Source organism: Lepisosteus platostomus, chromosome 4 (genome assembly GCF_059453375.1).
Source record: "Lepisosteus platostomus isolate fLepPlt1 chromosome 4, fLepPlt1.hap1, whole genome shotgun sequence".
Classification (NCBI taxonomy): Eukaryota; Metazoa; Chordata; class Actinopteri; order Semionotiformes; family Lepisosteidae; genus Lepisosteus; species Lepisosteus platostomus.
Window position 1 is genome coordinate 23,757,330 of NC_142614.1, and position 17,364 is coordinate 23,774,693.

The 17,364-nt window shown below is 36.8% G+C and overlaps 1 protein-coding gene across 2 annotated transcripts in view; it reads right to left on the reverse strand.

Moving 5' to 3' along the window:
- The window catches only part of gak (cyclin G associated kinase), a 49,595-nt gene that overhangs the window by 31,068 nt on the left and 1,163 nt on the right, over positions 1 to 17,364 (reverse strand). Inside the window, exons 2-5 of one of the 2 annotated variants that reach the window (XM_088629108.1) lie at positions 5,563 to 5,624; positions 3,800 to 3,859; positions 1,686 to 1,800; positions 987 to 1,129 (exon numbers count right to left, since the gene is read on the reverse strand). In XM_088629108.1, coding sequence (XP_088485234.1) covers positions 987 to 1,129; positions 1,686 to 1,800; positions 3,800 to 3,859; positions 5,563 to 5,624 — 380 coding nt within the window. Of the gene's footprint in view, positions 1 to 986; positions 1,130 to 1,685; positions 1,829 to 3,767; positions 3,860 to 5,562; positions 5,625 to 17,364 lie in introns of those variants that run through there. The other variant, XM_088629110.1, reaches the window with a different exon arrangement.

Sequence of the window (17,364 nt, forward strand, 5' to 3'; positions counted from 1 at the left end):
ACGATTGGAAATAGGGACTTCAATGTTAGAGATGTATTTCCTGCTCTATTTTAAGGAGATCGTACCCTGTCCAAGAAGGCAGGGGGAGCGAGAGAGACTGTGGGCACATTCTTACTTGTGTTTCGAGAGCTTCCAGAGGTTTCTTTAAGTCCTGGAAACAGGTCATTTCCTGTTTTTCCGTTACTCTAAACAGGTTAATTCCTGTTCATAATTAGTACTATGGCTGGATCATGACTAATCAGGGCCTATCATAGCAGCAGGAAGATATCTAATAGCCTAGTCCAACTATATATGAAAAGCTGCTTGTTCTTGATATCCATTATATGGAACAGAGATTAATACCACACATGGCACTGGTGAGGGCACTGTGGAGGCTTGGAGAGCCACTGCTGCCACAGTCAACACCTCATGCTTTGTTGCCGGGGGTCTCCTTTATAGCTGTTTGACTGTACAATAAACCCTTGGCTTAGCTTTGGATTTAATGGACAAAATCTGCTAAAGGGGAATTTTGTCAGTTAAAACAGAAACACAGCACTTATCCCACAGTAACGGCAGGCGAATTGCGTATATATGGCGGCTGTTTGCGTTTGGTATGCTATAATCATACAAAGTAAATTTAAAACACATGAAATAAAGGCAGAGGAACAAGTTTCATTATGTTAATTGCAATTGACAAAAAAAGTCAAAAGATTCAGAAAGCATATGGTAATATATACTACATATTCTCATATAATAGTGTTTTTGGATTGAAAAAATTAATAGACGTTGGACAAAATTTCCTTTCCTCTTATATTAGTGCATTATACCAAGGGTTTACTGTATTTCAGGGGTCCTAGAAACTTTGTAGGGGAGTAAGAAAGAGGGGGGGGTGGGTGAGGCAAATTTATGTGGGGTGGTGAAAATGGCTATTTTTCTGTTGCATTTTATTGCGTGTAGGGAAATAAAAGAAAAAAAGTCATTGTAAACTGCAGGAGAAGCCCTCTCACCTTGAGGTCTCTGTGAATTATCGGCGGCTTCTGTTTGTGCATGTGTTGCACGGCGCGGCAGGTCTGATAAAAGACTTTTAACACGGTGTCACAAGACATCGGGCCTTTCACTTCCACCTTCTTGATGAAATCCACCAGCTGGCCTGTGAGGGAGAAGTACACGCATTTTACCTCCATTAAGTCATCATTTACATGCCACTTCAACAGAGACTAAAACTGCCTTTACTCCCTCCACTCCACAGTTGTGCACAGTAATATTATCAGCTACTTCAGGAAGATTTTATGCCGCTTCTACATTTAAAACTGTAATCAGACCTTATTCTTATTTCAAACATTTTTGCTAAATAGCTGGACAAGTATTGTAGATAATTTCAAACATTCACATTTAAACTTTTAGCATGCTTGCAGAAAGTGTGCAAATGCTATTCAACTAAAATGTAACTGATGTAAGGAATCACAGTCGTAGTCTGCTGATAACACAGCGTGCTGGACTCAAGCAATATCTGGGCAACAGATGAGGCTTTGAGCACGTAGCTTGTGATCATCTAGCTCTTTTACCCTCCTTACAGTGACTGAAGGATAAAAAGTAGCACCATGATGAAACATCGGTAAAAGGATGGTTATGGCAAAACCTCTTGACCCTTAGAGGAGATGCGAGCCAGCTGTCAGGCAATACAAACCGAGTGGAATTGACTGTACCTTTACAGAGCTCAGTGAGGATGAGGAACTCTGCCTGCCCAGTGTCTGACTCCTCCTTCCCTATAGACGCAGCTGCACAGAACTGCACAATATTGGGGTGGCCTGAAAGCTTTTTCTGTGTACTAGCAGTGAAGGAAATTCACCTTTGGAGAGAAATAATTGATCAAAGCAAGAAACCAGTCAAACGAAAAATGAATGAAGCAACATGCTAAAGACCTCCATCTCAAATGTTTATCATATTTAGATATTTATTTAAAGTTAAATCTCAACACAGGTATTAAAATCTTTCATGCTATGCACTACTGTTGGGCAATTCCTTGCACACTTGTGTTATTCACATATTCATGTAATTTCATCAGAGTGTAACACAGTAATTTGGCATAAACATAACTCATATGGTGCCCTCCAAATTAATTCAGACCCTCATGAAATAGAAACAAAAAACATTGTACAACAGAAAGATTTGCATCTTTGAAAATATATCTTAATAATCTTATGTCACTAATACTTATATTATATTAGTAATCTTAATAGCACTGCACTTGGTAAACTTCTATATGTCAAAATAAAGTTAAATACTCTTTTTCTGGAATTCAATTATTTAGGAGAAATGTGTTTTTTCTCTGTGCAATGCCTTTATGATTACAGTCTGAGATTTTTTAAGATTTGTTTAATAAAGACGTGATCAAATGCAAAAGACATTTTGTTATACAATGTTATTTCTCCGATTTCATCGGGGGCACTGCATGGATATGAAATACATAGATGTAAGTAAAAATATGTACTGCACAATATTTAGCTTCTCTTAAAATAGCAACTGTTGAGGCATTTTAAAGAACTTGACTCAGGTTCTTGATTGAAGCCTGTTTATTAAACGGGCAGCACTGTGATATGTTTTTGAAACTTGAACAACAAAAGACAAAATGTCCTTATTTCCAGCTTTGTAAAAGGATATTGTGGTGTACTGATGAATTACCCACAAAATGTTGGCTCGCCTTCCTAATTATGAAATCAGTTGAATACTCACAACCCCTAGAGAACAGGTGGTTTACCTTTTATGGTTTAAATTATTCTGTTTTAAATTATTATATTTAAAAACATATTTAACAAATTAACATATTTAATTTAAAACAGAAACATATTTCTGATGTTATTAGATCATGTTCACTTCTTAACTGTTTTATAGAGCACAAAAAACTCTGAAGCCCATCTGAAGAAAGAAAAGGATCCACTGTTTGCAGACATTCCAGAGCTAAGAAAAGCCCATTCGCACCAGGACCAGTAATGCATTGTTAAAAAAAGAAAGACACAGCCTGGACCCAATATTCACATAACCGACCAAAAGAAGAGATTAGAAATAACGGCTACCATAGAGATTCATGAACCATTTTGAAAAGCAAAAGCTATATGTGACACAGCTGTTCAATCTCTTCTTCTCCAATATTAAAAGGGTGCTCCTCGAGTTTGTCTTTTCTAATCGTATTGAAAACAAAACCCCATGGCAACAATTACAATTTGGCTCTGCAGTAAAAAAAAAGCATTTTCACTCTGAGGCGATTCCAATTGTTTGCGTTTCTCAACAAACACGAATGACAAAGTCAGCAATAAATCACACTGTTAAATGGAGAAACATTTGTATACATATGCCTCAAATTCCATTAAATATCAATTTACAGAAGTGTTTCAGTAAAGGTTTAAGAGGAGGTGAGGGAAAGTCAACTAATGTAGGTTTCTCTTGATCTCCAAAATTATTGTTGTAACTGCAGAGATGGTTCTTGGGAAATATCCAGGCTCGCTTCAAGGAATATAAAGAGCCAACCCAAGTCCCACACAGTGAAATTCTCACCCTATGGGTGTGTGCAGCAGAAGTGTCATTTTAGCTCTTTACAGCTCACATTCCTGCAAACCGCTTCTGGTCAACTACAGGTTGTAGCAACAGCTCAAGAGTAAGTTCATAACTGATAACAGAACAGACAGAACCTACCACACCCTTCTATAAACAATGTCAGATCTGAAGCCTTCGCTAATGCTGACAGATCTTGTTAGGTGTAATTGTCATTATGCAAACAGGAGGACCAGTACCTTGTACAGTTTCTTTTTTTAGAAAAGGATACCATAAAGCAGACCTCTTGGATAATGGCTTTGTTCTTCTCCTCCTCATTTGAAAGAAGCCTCTGCAAAGACAAAGACAGCGTCACATGACAAAGCAGACCAGGTTCCCCCCACTGGCCAGAAATAACGCATCAATGCAGATTTTTAATTCACAAAAACACGTCACGGAAGAAACATCCATTTTCTAATCACTTTATTCAATACAGGGTCACAGGGGAGTCAGAGCCTATCCCAGAAACAACGGGTTGCAGGTCAGTGCTTTCAAAATACTTCTGCTTTTATTCATCATTTGAAACTTTTCCGTTTACTCAAATTAATTTATCATTATGTTTTTATGAAGTATGTTTGCATCTGAGATAATGTGTATATGAATAAAGATATGTGGCACGGTGTTTAAGAGACAAATAATTATACTGATTACCTCTCAAAATAAACACCTCTTTAAACATCCAAAAAGCAGAACACAGAGTTGCTGATGTAACAGGGAAAATGGTATGCATTGTTTTGGAAAAACACATTAGTATTCTGTCTTTCAGAAGGATATAATATTTCAGTTTGATCAGGCAAAAAATCTGTGGATGCCTGGATTTACTTATAGACTGGGATGCCCACTGTGTGGAGTTTGCATGGTCTTCCTCGATTCACATGACTTTTCACTGAGTTCATCTGTTTTCTCCAACTTCCCAAAGAGGAAGGTCCCAGCTAGGTTAACTGGTGTCTGTCTATTCTTGTGAGCGAGTGTATCCTGCAAGGGACTGGTGTCCTGTCCAGGGAGAAATCTAACCTTGCACAATGTGCTTCGTTAAAAAAAAACTTAAAAAATGGTTGCTTATGTTAGTGCAGTTCAACATTTGTGAAATAATAAATAAACATAACATATATTAAAGCATAACCTTTCATAAAGTTTGTTTCACAAACAATCATGCCTGTGATAAAACCATTTCAATTTAATACTACTAGTTCAGCAGTTGACGTACTTTCTTAATAAGACAAAACAGATGGACAGAGGTGAGCAATGTTGAAAGTAGGGGAATTAAAAATGCTACAGCACCTTGGTAAAGTTGGAATATTCAAGACACTCAGAATCCTTCCCCCACTGATGAAATATGGATGTAACACAATGCACAGGTTGGAATCTAGACAGGTGACCTTTTCTTCCCTAAGACTCTTGATCATGTATCCCACCCTCCATAACCTTTGACCTTATCCACAGCAAAAGGAATGTCCCTCGCCAGGAGGTGTTTTTTAAGGGAACTTTTTACAGGGCGCAGGAATCAGGTTGAAGGAAATTACAGCCTATCCTTCATTTTGCAATGAAGCATGGCCAAAGCCTAAAATAAAAATCACTACATTATATGTTAGTACTATACACGCATTAGAAGAAAGGCTCTGTTTTTTAAAATCTTTTTTTCTCCTTTTTGTTTTCGTTAGTTTCAGATATTTATAATTTTTAACAATGTCTGTTAATTAAATTTAAGTAAATATATACAGTATAAATTGATACTTAATTACACAAATCTTCATGCAATAAATTATCATCTAAACTCTGATTAGATGCCACCTAGCTACACCAAAGCTGGTCATGGCAGGCAGACTTGCACAGCTACTGTTAACTGACCCAACATTTTATTTTACCTTGAAGAGGAAATAGAACACAAGCTCTTGGAACAGACAGAGTGATCAAGTGCATACGTACTTGTAAACGCAGTGTAAATATAAAAATCACATTGTAAAAGAAATAAAAAGTGAAAAATTCCAATTTTACCTTAAGAGCATATTCTTTATTGCTTCCAATATCCTGGGCTTCATACACAAAGGCAAATCCACCTAAGAGGAAAAGAACATTTAACCACAAGCAATAGGACTACATGCGTCTTAAATGTAATCTTAATGGCACTTCTCATGTTCCATTTCCTAATCATAACTACATAAGCTAATATTACTGTGTACAAAGCAAAATATTTCACAAGAAGTTACAGTGAAAAACGTTTCCAGAGACTACATTAAATGAAGATATCGAATGGAGAATTACATCAACTTAATTGTAGACAGAAACTAAGGTTAGCAGAAGCTTACAACAAAAGCTTGGTTTTTTAGTTTCAAGTAACCTTTCTAATGAAGAGATATTTAGGTGATTTGCAAATACAGTCACTGCATTTCCTAGGAGCTGGACTCTGCAGACCACACCGTAACAAACTAATGATGGTGCAACACCACAATGAAACACCTGAATGACATTTCAAAACCCTGCATGGACCAGAATCCCACTAACAGAGATGAGCTGAAAGAAGTGCAGAAAGGTACATGGAAGAAGCACCACTTCAGGGTCAACCAGATGCTTAATAATTAGCCTTTTTCAAAAGGGTTGCAAAGCTCTTTGGAACTGATACCGAAAATGCAATGAAAATACAAGCAACAGAGCTCTTTCAGCATCTTTGCTCAGGTTCTGAGTTCTAAACATTCCTCATTTAGCTTACTTCAATATCTGTCAGCTTGAGAGAGGCTGATGAGCACCAGAAAAAAAACAGTGTTCTATTTATTCTGTTAACAACACAAGCTGCACTGGTGCTGTCCTCTCTGTGGAGCTCGGCCAGCTGTTCTTCCATCTCCCAACCTTGCAGGGAGACCTTCCTGCAAATTTGATGAGGTCACCGATCCGTCAAACTGCATCCGCAGGTATCCAGCAAAGTGAATTGACTTTGTGAATGTCTGAATTAATAATATTTGAACACAATACTGTACTCAATTACCTCAAAAAACTATAGCATAAAACTATAGCATATTTAATCAAGGTAAATATTTCAGCAGATCTTATCATATGACCCTCACATAATTGCTGAACTCTCTTAAATTATAAGCAATGGTGCTGTGTTCTCAAAGGGCTAAATTAAGAATATCACAGCATCACAGTCATTTTCGGGGTCAGATTCATACTTGCATCCACTGCAGTATAAGGTCTGAAGGTCTTGAAAGAATGCGGTTCTTGACTGAACGGGACTAGTCTGCGAAATTTGTAGTTCAGTTCATGGTAAGCTACACATTTACCTTTTTAGAGACAAATGTCAGCAGTCTTTATGCAGTATTAAGAAAGTAAGTAAATATTAACCGGAAGATTTTAATTATTCCAGGAAACCAGAAAAGTGCTCTTTCAGAATTCAGTGAAAGCCTGCCCACACACCATGACCTAACAAGCAAAGAGAAACCTTGTTCAATATGATCAATTCAAAAGCAGATCGTAAACGGAAATTAAGTTTCAGACAAAAGTAGGAACACTTTTTACGCTCGTTTCTTTAATGGCTTTGCAGAAAAAGGGGTTGAGATTTCACAGCTCCATAATGCCTCTGATACCTTTTGTTGTCAGACAAAACAGAATGAAGGGATTACAGCACAAGAGACAACATGCACTGAATGTTGTTGCATATTTCTCACAACTTAAATAACAGAATTAGAATGTGAATTTCTATTTCTAAAACATGCACTAAAAAAGTAAAACTCAGCTTTACTAAAAGAGCTACATTTTACGTAAACTACAGTTAAAAGATTTAGAATGAAGTGAAGAACCATCTCTGTTCAAGTTATTTTTTTTATTTCAGGTTATATAAAAAAAACACTACACCGCACAAGAATATAATGTGCACAATTTCATTAGTATTTGGAATCATTTTATCACTTACATTTTTAGTAATTTTAGTCATTAGATAGCATGCATGATATCATAACTGAATTACAGAAAAAAAAATGTACAGTTTAAAATGAAAAATTACACATATGCCGAAGCATATCATGCTTTCACATCATGCCTCTATGTACAATACAGGACTGGTTTCACATACTGCATCTTGCTTCAATACACCACTCAGACTGGGCTGTTAAACAAGGCTTCCTTGATTCTGTATTTCCATTCAAACTTTGCAGTAAACATTTGCTGTGAATCTGAGTGCTTTGCGTCTCTTTAAAAACATCACAACCATCACCAATCAAATTACAAGTGAAGTAAACAGAGTCTACATGAACGTTTCAACACGTTATAGAACATCTGTCAATCCGTCTCTCTGGAGCCAAGCAGCAGGGACTGAGTGACTGTATCTTGCCTAGGCCTCTCGCCCACACCCAGCCTGCACGGGAACATGAAAGGCCAGCATATCAGAGAATAATTAGGGCCTACACTGAAGGGAGCTTGGCAGGCCCAGAAAATTCAGCCTTCTTACTTTCTGTAAACTCTGAAATGCTTTTCACTGGCACACCTTATTCTAAAAGCTGAAGAGTTTATATGATTTTAGGCCTAGCAAAATCTTACTTCTTGGGAATCCTCACAAACAATCAGACAACTTTATTTTTTGACACTGGGTTTAAACTGGGATATCTCAGACAGACAAGGAAGCCATTTTCTTTTACTCCTATGATTGACTAACACCACTTGTAATAATAACTTGGTTTTCTAGGTTGTCTCCCATCCTATTAGTGAGCAGTCCCTGCCTTGCTTAGCTTCTGAGGTCGGATGAGATTAGGATACTGCTGGAAATCACGTTTTGAGCTCGTCTGCAATTTCCTCCCACCTGGCTCTCACAAACAACAAAGAGCAGCTTTATTCCAGACAGATGCTTCTTTAATCAGCCAACTGGAACACTACCTTCAATGTTTCAGTTTAGAAGTTACTCCTGGCCGTGAAAGCATTAAATTAATATGAATCTACATTTAGAGAGAAACTTCACTAACTCCTCTGCAGTTTACATTTTTCTTGGTAAATTACACATTTGTCTGTAGACCGACAGATGTACATATAATCTGAAAGCAGTTATCTATGTTTGGATAACAAGAATAGAAATTACTGAACCTTTCTGCTTCGATTCAAAATTGTAAATTCCCTGAGACATTTAGTACTTTAACATGACAGTATGCCAGCTTCAAGTCAAAGACTGCACCATCCCCCAGACCCCTCGCTGTGCACCGATGAAAGTCACCTTACTTTAGTCAGCCAAAAATAATGTGGAGTAACAATGACAACTACTACTTGTCATCGTTACAGGTTAAGTCCATGCCAGACACATAGTGTCTCGCAGGCCAGAGATGATTCTGGTTTCTGAAGTGTTCAGCAGACTATTGAGCATGTGATTCCCCTGGATGGGATACTGGTCTATCAGCAAAGCTGGTACCCACTTACACAGCCTGGGGAAATTCGAGAAAAAGGGGATACAACAGCAGCATCTGCATTGGGGACTTGAACCCACAAAATGTCAAATTCACACACAGCAAATTAAGGAAACTCAGAACTAGAGCTAAAAAGTTCTTTTAGAATTTATTGAGCAGAATGCTGGACTACCAGATCTGTAGCACAAAGCATTTAAAGCCAAGGGCTAAAACATGAAGATGACTCGTTTTGACTCAAACCACAATCGATCATTCTGCGTTCCATATGGTATTTTCAACCAGGATTGGCTGTACAGACAAAGAGCGTACTGCTAGCCTTTAAAATCAGTAACTGCCTTTGTACCATACCAGAAAGGTAAACAGGAAGAGTGAAAATACAGATTAGCATGAGTGAAACCATGGGATTTCAGTAATATTATGCCCTCTGTGAGGTGCCTAGTTGGATGGGAATACAAATACATGCAGTGAATTTAAAAAAACTACATCCTAATGAGCCATGAAGAATAAATCTGCCAAACAACGCCCTTCCTCACAGTGAATACAGAGCATACTAGACAATGCAACATATTAGACATGCAATACTGAAAACTTTTGACCACTCTGAAATCCTTATGAAAATCTAAACCGACCACATTCTGTGGTCTGCATCCATTACTGCTGTTAAGTTCTATGAGCAAGCTATAAGTTAAACAAGACCTTTGTTTTTTTTAAATACATGTTGACTATCCCATAAAATTCTATTACCAAACAGGTGATACAGTAGCCTAGTTTAGGTCTAAAGGTTTCTGTTACCTTACATGCACTAGAACTATTTAATCCACAGTCACTTAGATTTGGTTTTGTTTCTCTTTTTTATTAGATTAGCATTACCCATTTGCTGTTAATGTATAATAACAAGAGATTGCTGGATATTTTTTTTAACTAATAACTTCTGTTTCCATAGGGCCTGTTGCTTATAGATTTAGCTTATGTCTTCACAAGCCTGTAAGATTTCTGCCTCTTCTATGCGACTGTTATTTAATACAGAACCTACTTTGTTTGACAAAAGACATGTAGTCAGTTTCTTCCTTGGTAAACACCCAAGTGCAAAATTCATTTAATACATCAAGTATTTCACCCATCATCTAAAAACCTCCCACTACTTATTTCTCAAAATTCTTTACTGTGTCACAATGGGGAAAAAAAAAAGCTTTTGTTACTTTATCCTCCAGGGAAATAGCCTACTCTCTTTGCCTCTCTAATATCCCATCGTACCACTACTTAAAAATCATTAGACTCCTTTACTGTAATTGGGTTCTTCTTTGTTAATCCTGCTTAAGGTCCCTTCCAATAGAAGCTTCATTAGAACTGCAGGGGAAATCCTGTTATGTACTGGAATGTACCAGCCGAACCCCTTCAATCACTGACTCTGGGCCCTGAAAGGAGCTGGAGTCAAGTCGATTGGGAGATTCGCTGACCGCCAGACACTAGCATCCCCTATCTCTGCTGAACCAAGGCAGCTGCAGGAGAAGCTGTTATCAGCAAGGGCTGGGTCTGTCCCCCAGCTCGCATGATACACCTAAAATTCCCGTTTTCTGGATACGGTGTGGGAAAGAATTCAAAAAGGCATAGAATTTAACATTGTACAATACTGGAATGAATGCATATGACACAGCAAATGCCTCAAAATATCTCAGAATTAACTAAAAAAACATTAAGGACCTCATTAATGATTATAAATGAACAACTTTTTAAAAATGACTGGGATTGAATTGCTCTAATTCCACAAAATGTAAATGACGCCTTTTTATTCTAGTGTTTAATACAGTGTGTTGTGAATATTGAACAAGAATGTTATTGGTATTAGAGTTACAGTTACAAATGTAACACAATGCATATTCTGAAGAAGGGAAATGGCGAGTAAATAAGTCAGTCCCAGAATTCAGACCTGTAGTGTCTCAGTGTCACAACCGCAATTTCAATGTTGATCATTACAGAGAACACAAAACCTGAGAATCCACAAAAGAACTGATGCACTATGTACAGCTGATTCTTTAGTTATTTAATAGTGCAAACACACAAATATAGTCTGCAAATCATGATCTTCCAACATATAGTTCATCAACAAGCTATTTCATTACAGAAAGACCTTGACAGTAATTTGGGAAACCTCGATAGTAACCTGACTCCAAAGTGTTGCAGGATCTTAGTGCTATCAAATCACTCTGAAGGGGAAAATAGACTCGAAAGTCCCAGAAAACTCTCTTGAAAATTAAAGTTGTTCAGTTAATTTTTTTACTTCACTAATTTAATTTGCAGAGTACACAACTTTGCACTTAGCAATATCATGTGGTCTCTAATAGTCATTTGAGCCTGTGATGGTCTGGCAATTCAAGTTCTCTTCATCAACAGGAAAGTTTCAAAATGTGTACAACAATTTCACACAAGATCTAGTAAACACTTTAGTAAGTCCAAGACATCTTAGCCATGAGGAGAAGCAATGAGCTACTCTCCACATTAAACAACCCAGAACACTGTGATCCACAAAGAGCTGGAGGTAATCTTTTGCCACCCATTGCTGGTCTGAATTATTGCCTCTCTATATATCCATTCATAACTCATGTCTTTTTCCCCCATGTACCGTATTTGCTATTTATCGTATTTAACGTTTATCACTATTTGTCTTCCACCCTTCATGTTATTCTTTCACTCTATACTGTGCTTCTAGATAGAAAACAAATATTCTGTAATACACACATAACAAAGACAAAACAGCTTCTATTCAGTGTTTCATTGCACAAGTGTCATTGACCCAGCTCCTTACAAATAGCAGACTGAAACTGATGGACACTCTTGAATTAGCACTTTATTAAACTACATGACTTGTAGCTTTGTTTCAAGACCTACAAAAACTGATGTAGAAAGAAGTACCATATATTAAACCCCAATGTTTCTAAACCATAAGCTTATGAAGCTGGGTATCTTTGCCTACCCAATCTCAAAACCAAAAATGTATCTCTTAGGTGACACACCCAGACTGTTTCCTGGGAAGGTAAATTGCTTTTAATTTCTTAACTAATGGGCAGCTTGCTTCCAAAAGTACAGTGAATTAAAACAGTACAATTTTCCCCCCAGTCTTCAGCAATTTAACACAGCTGATGGACAAAGCCTTTTGAAAGCACTAATTCAAACATTTTTGCTCCTGAAGTTGTTAATAAAAATTCTCCTTGTTTATTCTTATTTGCTTCTGAAAGTGTGGTTTTCTGTTGCCAAAACATTTGTCCAAAAACAACTCTAAAAGTACTATAATAAAGCAGTTTTAAAGGACTTTTTAAAGGGTGTACCTAGCAAAGCAGTAAGAATAACCATTAATTCTATGTTACAAAATTGTTCGCAAAATTCTTCTGGGATATCTTCTACTAGCGATTACTCCTGTAATACCAAATGAATGTGTTGGGGAAAAAAACTAAAATACTTACTTCACTAGCTATAGAAACTAATTAACAACATCAAGTGAAAGATAAAAGAAGACGGTACTTAGGACACTAAATACAATAACATAGAATTCCTCAGGAAAAAAATAACATTAGTCATTTTAGAAGTCAAACTCCTAAAGTTTTTCAGGGGTGTCCCACACTTCGATCTTTCTTCGATACTGTGTTTGACCAAACATAAATGCAACTCCACCACAACAGAACAAGTGCACTAAACCTCTTTGTGTTTGAATTGTTTTTTTTTGGTGTTTGAAGCATTATATAATCGTCAGAGTTCATAAGTAGCCTTTTCAATCCAAGCCTTTTCCATCTGGTATTTACAGTGCATGCTTTTGGTACCTCCTAATAATTATCGGCAGCCGTCAACATTAATCAGCACCTGCCAAGTGTTTGACCAGTCTCAAATGTTGCCTAAATCTTCTGAATTTGATTTGCTGCTTCTATATAGTTGGTTAATCCTTTGCTTTTGATTTAATTTTACATCTCTGCTTTCCATGATTCCACTGGTAAGATACCATCAGGCCCTGGGGATGTATTGATCTTGAGTGCTTTTAGTACCTGAAACCCTTCTGTCACCTCTATGTTCATTCCATGCAACAAAGAACCATGTGTTTGAGAGAACACCTGAGAGAAATACTAATTTAGTACATGAGCCAATCCCAGTTGCTTCTCAGTTTTGTCGAGTACTGTATATATTTTTTTCTTTATAAACCACTTTACTGTTTTAGTACTAAAAAAACCTTCTCTAACTTTAGCCCCCTTTGCAAAAATCCTTTAAATCTCTATCTTGACCTTTCAATGTCTTTTCTATATGCTTGCAATTCATTGCTCTCCTTTTCTTTAACTTGATCCAGTGATTTTTAACATGCATTACATAATGCACTTTATTCTCCCTTCTATTTTTCCTAATTCAGTGGTTTTTAACTTTTGATTTTCTCATTCTTGGGTTAAATGTATGCCGTGATTTATAGCTTCTCAACTATTTATTGGTTTTATTTATTGAATCTCAACCAATTCTATATCTAGGAACAAGTAATAGGTTTATTCCATGCTGAAAAAAAGGAAGAAAGAAAACACAACGTTTCGGCCGTGGAGCCTTCTTCAGGTGTGAGAAGGCTCCACGGCCGAAACGTTGTGTTTTCTTTCTTCCTTTTTTCAGCATGGAATAAACCTATTACTTGTTCCTTTGCAGCCTATGCATGCTGACGCAGCTACCCACCTGAAATTCTATATCTATATTATCCCATTTCACTTATTTTTCTCTTAATAAAATTAGATCGATTAAGTTTCCTTTACTGTGTGCTCTCATAGGTGCGAAATTGAATGGGAAATCAGTCTTTACCCACGTTTCTGATGCTGACAGTACTAAAGGTTTTTCCCAGTCTATCAAGGTAAACTTAAAGCTATAAAAGTGTTAAATTTTGCTAATAAATTATTACATCTCATGATACAGTTTTAAACTACAATTAAGCTCTGAATTTGGTTGTCTACACTATACCTTTAAAAATGTCTGACCCACATAGATTCTGTAACTCTTGATACTTCTCGGTTAATTTCCTAGTCTGAATCCTCTTTTTGAAATGTAGCACTATACTTCCTCTTCTTCTCATGTCTTTTCAGAATACTATGTATCCACTAATGCTATGTTAGTCTTCACTGGTTTTTAGTTAGCCTTGTTTTGCGATTCCAATTACATTATAATTGTCTGCTAATGTGATTTCCAAGAGTGCATTTAAGCTTATACTTTTGAAGAAAGCAGAAATACAAAAACATCACATGTGCACATCATTGAAGGTTTAAATCCTAGAAATAATCTCACATTGAAACTTAAAACCCTAGGAAAATGGTGAGACCGACAGCCGGTAACAAAATGGTGAACCATCAACTTCTGAATGATCTATGAGATTTAAATGTTAACTTTTCATCTTAAGCTGAAGAATTCGGTTAACTGGAAATTGTCTTAGTGGGTCAGGGCTGACCATTTCTCCAACTTTTCTAAAAACAGCATTGCATGAATATCAATGCAGTGTTTTTAAAACTGGAATTGGAAGCCAGGTTCAATCGATGATGAAGCAGTTAACAAGATAATTACTGTACATGTGATTCATTAAAGTGAATGTCTTTAGGTTTAGTACCAACTGCAAAGGTAGAATGAAATAAACTTTGTTTCTTCTTATCAGGGTGAGTGCTGCTCTTAAACTGATGAAGGGTATATATAAAATAAAGAGCTTTCACTTGCTTCATAGTCAATTATTACTGCATTCAAAATGAGCAAATACCTATTGAGTTATATTACTGATGCATAAAAAGCACAGAGACAAACCATGTTTGTTCACATTGTGGAAAGTGGCTGTCTGATTTTAACTGAATTTACTACTGGTGACCCAATGTCTACTTACACCCCAAAGTTAAAAAAGAGGTACTTTCTTTAACTGTCACATTAAGCCCTACTACAGGCCCTGCCATTTTCTGCACCCACACAAGCTGCTACCATACAGACCTGAGGCCTTGTCTCACTGTAGTCTTATGGAAATTCCCATTTTCAAAGCCCTCACACACTGTATGGCTTTACTTGGCCCACATCTTAAATGAAGGTGAGAATGCTTTAGTTATGTCTAATACAGCAGTTTTCAACAACAGTAGAAGTGAAATACTCTCACATAAATCCTGTTTAGTGTGAGACTAATCACACCCTTGACCTTTTACTTAGACATTAGGGTGGGGAAACAGAGAATTGTGAAATGGAGGAGAATGAAGGACAAAACTAGAACACAACCTGGACAGGGCCAGTTCATGATTTATGATACATTGCCTGTTTAAAAAAAAACATTTCCCTTGGTTTCGTTGCATGATAAACATACTAATTATATATTTAAGGATCTTAATATGTATTAAAGTAAAGGATGCGCCAGTACAATTGTAGGCTTTTAACAGGATAGCTCTTAAGTGCTAAGTTACATTACCAGCTATCGGAGTTCATTTTGGCTGATAATCAATGCTAATATTGCTGCTTATTTCCCAAATTGAATAGAAGGTTTGGCGTGGCAAGTGCCCTGATGCAGGCTTTTCTAAAGTATAGCACAAGTGGGAAATGTACCCTGTTGCAAATACATCTCAAAAGAAAGCTGCATCAGCTCTGACTGAAATGCCAGCGCAGTGCCTTTCTGCCTGCTTCTTGTAACAATGTTGACAGTGAATGATAGTTTAGAACCACTTAAGTAGTGAATAAGAAGAGGAGGTGAATGTCAAGTCACAACTTCACTCAGAAACTAAACCCAGTCATTTTGAGTAGGGCCATTCCAGTGCCTTTTTTAAATAGCATTTATTAGCTTATTATTTCTGTAAAATGCAACACAAAGATTAGTTTTTGTTAATCTTGTCTCTGCTGGTTGTGGATGTATCTATGGAGAACTAAAGTAGAAACTATTATCAAGATAACTATTGCTTTAATTTATCAACTGAAGCAGCCCATAAGTTTGTATTTGGTTACAACTGACATTTCATAGACTTCTGCTTAAATTCACTAATATGTATATGTTGAAGAAGAACATATATTTCACCAACAATACAACAACAGCTCCATCAGATTCCAGCTCCACCTCAAGTCTCTCCTGTACAAACTGCACCTTTAGATCTAGTGATTCATCCCTGTATTTACTTTCACTTCCCTGTCCTGTACAGTATGCGCTTTGGTTTCTGTCAGCTATGATCCATGATCTGGATAATGGTGTCTTGTACCAACTGTACTGTTTCCAATTGATGATAATAAGTCCTTGGATTTCTTTTGACTATCTGGCTGGAGGAACTGAAACTGAAAGTTTTTGAACAGAGAAGACAAAAAGACGATCTGTTCCAAGTATTTAAAATACTCCAAAAACATTGACAAAGTCAACTCAGTGGACCTTATTAGAATAAACAGTTAAAACGGGAATAAAAGGACACAGATGCCAAGTCACTGGAAGAGCATTTTAAACCTGACAACAGGAGACTCTTCTTTAAGCAAAATTGGGAATATGGAACAAGCTACCAATCCATGATGTTGAAGGTAATACTTTGGTTCTTTCAAGAAGCAGCTTGATGAGATTCTTGGATGGCTTAGTTACTAACTACTAAATGGGTGAGATGGGCCACATGGACTCCTCTCATTTGTAAATCTTTTATGTTCTTATGTTATATATGCAACAGGTACAGAGTTAATTGTCACTCAGGACGTTTCAGGGGAATGTGATTGGTATAGGTTTAGAGTTATAATATATCTTTTTGCTGTTGATGGACTAATGCTACCAGATATTTTATACATTGGAATATGTCACTTATTCCTTATTTTTTTCTTCCTACATCAGACATGTATGGAACAAAGCATTGTCTAAAGTATTTTGTGTGGAAGTTATTTCACAAAGATTCTTCTACAGCAGGTGTATTAGCAGCCTGAGGATATTTAGGATCAATACACTGCATTAGTATCCACGAAAACCCAAGATAGGTTGAATAGCAATCACATATTTGACAATGCTCGTTATCTCCTACATGTGTAGTTTCATCTGATTGCCTTTATAAATGTCTTGTTACACTGGACACTGCATTATGGATGATCCTCTTGTGGTTAGGCTGTTGCATTGCTCCTGTAGTGAAAACCCAGAATAATCTGGCTAGCAAATAACAGTTTAAGCCCACGACATTAGCATACTTAACACAATCTAACAAAAAGTTAAGAAAAGTGAATTGTAATGCAAGATGAATATGTGGAAACCACAGTGCCATTTTTCAAAGGATTTTAAAAGCTAACCAAGCCCAGAAGATTGCACTATTGTGATATCCTTTTTTGGGAATGGCTTTTTTTGCTGAGCTATACTACCTAATTAAACATTTTTGAAAGTATCCCGAATAAAAGTCTACAGATTTCCACAAGTAGGTCTTCCAAAACAGCAACTGAAAGTTCACCTGTA